This window comes from Xyrauchen texanus, chromosome 33, assembly GCF_025860055.1.
Source record: "Xyrauchen texanus isolate HMW12.3.18 chromosome 33, RBS_HiC_50CHRs, whole genome shotgun sequence".
NCBI classification, from domain to species: Eukaryota; Metazoa; Chordata; class Actinopteri; order Cypriniformes; family Catostomidae; genus Xyrauchen; species Xyrauchen texanus.
The window spans coordinates 40,797,151-40,804,620 of NC_068308.1; the positions used below are offsets into that span (position 1 = coordinate 40,797,151).

At 40.4% G+C, this 7,470-nt stretch overlaps 1 protein-coding gene across 1 annotated transcript in view; it reads left to right on the forward strand.

The window, feature by feature from the left end:
- The first annotated feature begins 510 nt into the window (after positions 1-510).
- LOC127627131 (inactive carboxypeptidase-like protein X2) overlaps positions 511-7,470 on the forward strand; it is a 24,104-nt gene continuing 17,144 nt past the window's right edge. Inside the window, 3 exon segments of the mRNA XM_052103384.1 lie at positions 511-856; positions 2,446-2,520; positions 7,337-7,446. Coding sequence (XP_051959344.1) covers positions 592-856; positions 2,446-2,520; positions 7,337-7,446 — 450 coding nt within the window. The 5' untranslated portion in view covers positions 511-591.

The window sequence follows — 7,470 nt, forward strand, 5'->3', positions numbered from 1 at the left end:
CACACACTCATACACACACTCACTCACACACACACTCATACACACACACTCACACACACTCTCATACACACACACTCACACACACTCATACACACACACTCACACACACTCTCATACACACACACTCATACACACACACTCATACACACTCATACACACACACACTCACACACACACAGAGCGTTACTAATGTGTTAATTGTATCCAGGTCCAGGAACAGAATGATAAAAACAACACACTCACACTCACACACACACACACACACACACACACACACACACACACACACACACTTCAACGGAGTCACAAAAGCAGCACAACATTGGATCGACAAACTCTCCTTTATTTCTCATTTATAATCTCAGTTTCTCTCAGAGTGTCTCACTTTGGTTTAGTGATGTCATAATGTATGGTAATGAGATAAGATGAAAGCTCCGCCCAGCCTGAGTGGGAGGAGTCACAGCGAGACATCAATGAGAACTCTGGATCAGATCCGTCTGTCTCTCTGCAGCTCCCGTCTCACTGTCTCTCTTGAGTGATTCCAGAGACAGAGAGGACGACAGCTCAAGTGAAAGATCAGATCCAGCACTGATGATGTGCTTCATGATGTGCAAATGTTCCTCAGTGCTCCGGGTTCTTCTGCTGCTCGTTCTCCTGGAGTTCTGCTCCGGATATCCAGCTGAAGATGAGGATTATTACATGCAGGAGCTTGTGAGTCGAGAGCATTACCACCGTGTCCCGTCCACAGAGGACAGCGTGACGGACGGCCATAAAACCCCAGGACGAGCCGTTCGGAAGGAGAGTAAAACCAGATTAACCGCATCCAAACAAACAGCTGGATCTGATTCAGTGTCAGGTAACATCTGAAAGTCCCTCCATGCGAGGACACGAGAATTGGTTGTGAGGGTTTGAAGCTGTGGAACAGATGTTCTGACTCAATGACTCAAGGGGGTGATATCCATTTATTCCAATGTCTCAGATGTGTTATTAATTACAGGTTGATCGATAGCGGATTAATCGGCCGATAGTTTTTCAAATTGATTTATAAATGTGAAAACAAATATTTGATTCTTTATTATATTGTAAGTATAAACAAGCCTGAAACACACTGGGGACTCTTATTTTGTAATGACAGAAGTATTTGCATGTGTTGATAACGATAGTTCAGTAAAACCGATATATTGGTCTACCTCTATTATTAATTAGGGTATTAAGGTAACGGTTATTAACCTGATGACAGATAGTTGACCTGAAAGACAAAACTAACCAATAGAAAACTGTTTATGCTAATGTACACTATAAGCCTCCTGTGGCCAATGTTAACATCGTCAATTAAATTAATATCAGGCTGAGAAGAAAAAGAGCATCATGGTGGAAATCGAACGGTTTGAATTAAAACATATTGTTGACAAAAATATTGCAAGATGCAATGCATTAACACTGTGTTTTAAAGAAAGAAAGAACTGATGTGAATAATCCAGTTATAGTATGCGCTACATCGCAAAAATGTTTACGATTAAACCGTTAAAGTCTCTGTATAAGTCAGGCATATGAGGTATCAATTGAAAGCTTAGAATCTGAACTTTTCAGAGATAAACATCACGCCTGCGTTTATGTTACTTAAAATAACAAAATGAGGCCTCAAAACATTCGCGCTGAAAATTAGCGCCCCCTAGAGGTCATGGGTAGAAATATTTATATGAAAATAAAAGTCACATAGCACATATATGGGCAAGTCATATATCAAATGAAAGCTCTTATTCTCAGAAATGTGACTGTATAGTTTATTCTGTTGCACTCATAACACAGTTTAAAAGATTTTCAAAAGAATCACAAAGTGAAATATGATTTCTGTAAGTCATCAAATACAAACGTCTCATTTATGCTCCGATAACTTCTGCTGGAAGCCCCAAACAGCCCAAAACTTTATATTGGCTTTTACTGTTGGAAGTTAAAAAAATGAGCCATTGTTTACTCGTCTGTGAATTTGCTTGTGTGAATAATGCAATGATTTATCTTAGATCTTCAGAACAACATGTGCCATCCAGAAGGAAAAACGTTTTGACTATTGATAATATAATGTTATATATATATATATATATAGTGCTTTCTGCCATCTAGTGGAATAACACGAGACTTTTCAAAGTGAGATGGAGTGAACGGAACCAGAATTACATGTTTACAAAGTTTTTTATTTTTCTTCCGGAATATTCTGCATCTGATGACTGGAATGATGTTTGGTCTGTGTTGAACGCCGAGTGTTTCCATATGGACCGTGTGTTTATCCTGACGTGACCTCGCACACATGAAAGCGTTCAGCAGATCTTCTGATCTTCATTTATTCTGAACAGCTGAAGATCTTACGATCATTCGGAAGGCCTCCGCTGTTCTGATAAATGCATGAGCAGCAGCACACATCACATGCTACATGTGTTTGATTCACAGTGAAAGCGAGTGAGAAGAAGACGGCAGTGAAGACGGTCACTAATGCAGACGCTCTGTTTGTTTCTAAGAGAATCAGTGAGTCAATTAACCTCTTGTAAACAATTTACATTTATGCATTTGATAGACACTTTTATATAACGCTTATTACTGCTGAACTCAGACTCACAGTACCTCAAGAGACCTTCAATAGAGCACAGGAAATAAAACTGAGAATATGTTCCCAGAACAGAGTTGAACTATTGAACTTGATGAAGCCAATATAAATGTAATGAAATACTGATGAAGACTGGAAGAGGCTCGTTCTCTGTCAACTCAACCAGAGGTCCCCAGCTCAAAATTTGGATTTGATCATTTTTTTCCTGGTGAAAGAAATACATAAATGAAGATGAAAGAAATGTCATGGATGAATATTTACTGAGTAATCCATTGTTTTGTAGAAGGGGGTCAAAATGCCATTTCCGCCTATGATTTTGGAGCAAAACTACAGGTCAATAAAATACCCTTATGAAGGTGTCAGCATCATGATTTTATTTGTACACACAGATCAGTAGATCTATTACTAATATCATTCGATTTCAGCAGCTCTTGTTGCGATATACGCCAATGGTGCGTATATCGTGGTGAGTCCAAAAATGGTTAAAAGCACTTTTCGTGTTCTTTTTCCAAAGTTTGAGTGTGTATAACTCCAGAAATGTTAAAGATATCTTAATATCCTTTTAAATTCTGGTTCATAATAAACTTTTCTTTTTGTATCTTCATTTTTAAGGCACTAAATTGTTTATTCCCAGAGATATGAGGCTCTCAATGTGGCTCCATGAGCAAAAAAAACAATCGCATAGAACACCGATTTTTAACAATGTCAGTGCCTCAAATACACTGAGATGGTCCTTGAATAAATGAAGGTACATTTCTAGTTTCAGCATTATTTGTGCTTCAGATATTCCTCTTTAAATTCAATAAGTATCAGCTTTATACAAAGTGACCCACATTTGGTTTTCGACCATTGAAAATGGGTAAAATTCAGATATTTGGATATGGAGCCACATTGAGAGCCTCATATCTCTGGGAATGACCCGTATAGGACATTATAAATGATGATACAAAAACAAAAGTTTGTTTTGAATCAGACTCTAAAAGGAAATTAAGATATCTTTAAAACTTCTAGAGTTACAGGAACACCAACTTTGGAAAAAGAACACAAAAGTGTTTCCCCCATTTGTCACCATTGGTGTATAATGCAACAAGGGTTGTTAAAGTCAGCTGATTTAAGTAACAGATTTAGTCTCTGTGTGCAAACACAATCATGATGCGGTTGTGAAGCCCAACCCCTCACCTGTCAATCAACCACAACAGCTGTTTACGTGCTGCTTTAAAAGGAAATAACCGTCTAAATCTGACAATGAAAAAAGTGAATGAAACCAGAGACATGCCTCTCGAAATCCCAACGCAAGTGCTCACAGGAGACGCATCTCAATACCGCGAGTAAACGTGTTCTCAGAGACACGTGTGATGACTTCCTGTTTGAGCCGCAGAGACGACATCATGGTTTTGCTAACAGTAGAAGAATAACAGCCGTGTTTGTTGTGTCATTAAAGCCTCATGAGGGTGGTTTATAGCTGCACGTGATCGTTGTAATGATTTCAGATTCAGCTGCGGATGTCCTCGGAGATATAAACACTCTCATTGCAACAGTCAGTGGGTTTATCCCTGTTCAATACTCATGGACATGTAGTCAATGTGCAGTTATGCAGGTCATGGATTTGTTTATGTGCATTTCAATGTCTTACATTCAGGATACGTCAGATTTTTTACTACAGCAGTTTTAAATTCATCAGACTTGATTTACTAATGTTTATTCAACACATTGTCTTATGTTGGTGTAACTCCGCCGAGCGGATGTGCGGCGGCTACAGGGAAATACCCGACCGCTAGGTGGCGCTATAATGATTGCAATTGCCTGTTTTCTGTTTCTGGTCTCAGGACGCAAAGATGTTCTATACAGAGATAATAACCTCCACGTCTCTATCATAGGAGAGAGAGCGTAACAGTCAACTAGCGTGTTACGGCTAAGTCACTGTTTGCGGATGCCATACAAGCGAATGGGTAATTTTACCGTAGTAAACTCCGCACAGTTCACTCTAAAGGCATTGTTTAGCAGTTTATTCAGCACACTGAAGCATTTCCTCCATAAACGTCCTCTTGTCTCCTCGCCATAGAGCGTCTACGGGACCGCCGCGCCATGCTGTTTTATGCTAAACTTGTCGGCTCCCCTATGTAGAAGGTTTCTGTTCAGACTAACTGAGACGAGCGATCCTGATGGAGAACAGCAACTATTGAAGTGTTATTCTGAGTACAAATACTCAGACTCGAGTACTATACTACAGTATCAGCGCTATAGAGGCACGTGTTTCCGCTACGAATATTAGCCGAGTCTGGAGAAAATACTCCAGTACTGGATATAGATGCACACCGACCTCAAAAACCACCAGCAAAGACATACAGAGCCCCCAACCCCAACCCTAACTGTCAGAGGAAGTGCCATCCCTTTTTGGAGTTGGCCCAACCCCCTTCTGTAGTAGCCCCTCCCCCTTCTGGACTTTCCCTGCCCTCTTTTGGAGATCTCCAGTCTCCACAAATACCTACATGAGCATCAAATTCAAGTTAAGCAGAAAATGAAACATTTCTGTCACGAGTGTGTGACCTCATCACACGTTTACACTGATTTACTGTCCGTTACCGTGGCGATGAGTGACGCCGTGCTGGGTGTATTTGGGATTTGTGTGATTGATGATTAATATATTTAATGAAAGTGTTTCACACAGATTTATGAGCTGTTGTGTTTGGCGCTGAGGAATCATCATCACACTGGATTTATTTCTGATTTACTGTTTTTTGGCTCATGGTGAAATCCAGACGCCAGCGAGACTTCTGGGTAATTTATGTGCTGACAGAGAAATATGATCATTATTAATCAACTTTATTTTCTTCTTTTATTAAATTACAGAAGCCACAAACCATCTCAGAATGTATTGATTTATTCTTCATTCATATTTCCAACGATTCATATATTAAAGAAAATATTAACTCACTTTAAATAAAACTATTAACAATATATTTTTCTTTTATGATCATTTTGATTATTTAAATATCATTTGTAACTAGTAGCACCAAACAAACCAGTAAAAGAAACAAACATGTTTGGCAAATAGTTTCCTAAAAATATAGTCCTCATGTGGCCAGCGGGACTGAGTTGTGATATGTTAAATAATATCAAGCTATAGAAAGTCAGATTTATGATGTGTGCAGGAGTGTTGATTATTCATGAGACATTACATCATAAATTATCATAATTAATTCTGATTCACAGTAATGTCCAGCACATCCAATCACTGTCAATCATGTTCAAATAAAATATTATAAATGTTGAATCTCTGTACTGATGATCATTGAGTGTCCAAACATCATCTGACTGCACTGGTCTCAGAACAGTTATAGGAGAGATATAGGATGCTCCCTTGCTCCTTATTTAGTGCATGACTTAACCTCCAGTGTGCTGTCTGTCTGCACTGGTCTCAGAACAGTTATAGAGAGCTATAGGATGCTCCCTTGCTCCCTATTTAGTGCATGACTTAACCTCCAGTGTGCTGTCTGTCTGCACTGGTCTCAGAACAGTTATAGGAGAGATATAGGATGCTCCCTTGCTCCCTATTTAGTGCATGACTTAACCTCCAGTGTGCTGTCTGTCTGCACTGCTCTCAGAACAGTTATAGGAGAGATATAGGATGCTCCCTTGCTCCCTATTTAGTGCATGACTTAACCTCCAGTGTGCTGTCTGTCTGCACTGGCCTCAGAACAGTTATAGGAGAGATATAGGATGCTCCCTTGCTCCCTATTTAGTGCATGACTTAACCTCCAGTGTGCTGTCTGTCTGCACTGGTCTCAGAACAGTTATAGGAGAGCTATAGGATGCTCCCTTGCTCCCTATTTAGTGCACAACTTAACCTCCAGGGTGCTGTCTGTCTGCACTGGTCTCAGAACAGTTATAGGAGAGATATAGGATGCTCCCTTGCTCCCTATTTAGTGCACGACTTAACCTCCAGTGTGCTGTCTGTCTGCACTGGTCTCAGAACAGTTATAGAGAGCTATAGGATGCTCCCTTGCTCCCTATTTAGTACATGACTTAACCTCCAGTGTGCTGTCTGTCTGCACTGGTCTCAGAACAGTTATAGAGAGCTATAGGATGCTCCCTTGCTCCCTATTTAGTGCACAACTTAACCTCCAGGGTGCTGTCTGTCTGCACTGGTCTCAGAACAGTTATAGGAGAGCTAAAGGATGTTCCCTTGAATTTGGTTATCCCATGTGACTCTACCCTCCCTAGCAACCGGGCCAATTTGGTTACCCCATGTGACTCTACCCTCCCTAGCAACCGGGCCAATTTGGTTACCCCATGTGACTCTACCCTCCCTAGCAACCGCCCAATTTGGTTGTTAAGGTGACCTGACTGGAGTCACTGGATTCAAACTCACGACGCCAGGTGTGACAGTCAGCATCAACACTCATGGAGATACACAGACATTCATGTGTTTGATGTTTTCACAGATTTGATTGATCTTCTCATTAGATGATTGTCTGGACACTTTCAGAGTCAGATGATTTTTCCCACAGATATCCGGATCATATCGTGTCACATGGAAAAAAGGAAAAACATACATGAGATCAGAATTTTTCCTCTTTGATATGAGCCGCTTTCACATGTGCTTCTAAACATATCATGTGATCATCTGCTCAACATTAACACTTGTTATCTACTCCACACTCGGACGTTACACGACACATCTCACATCTCTTGCACATGTGTGAATGTGTCGTCAGTGTCATGTCTTCTTCTCAGATTGTCCTCCTCTGGGTCTGGAGACTCTTAAGATTGATGATTTCCAGCTTCACGCGTCCACCATGAAACACTACGGTCTGGGACCTCACAGGGGTCGACTCAACATCCAGGTGAGGTCACAGTAACATCAACCT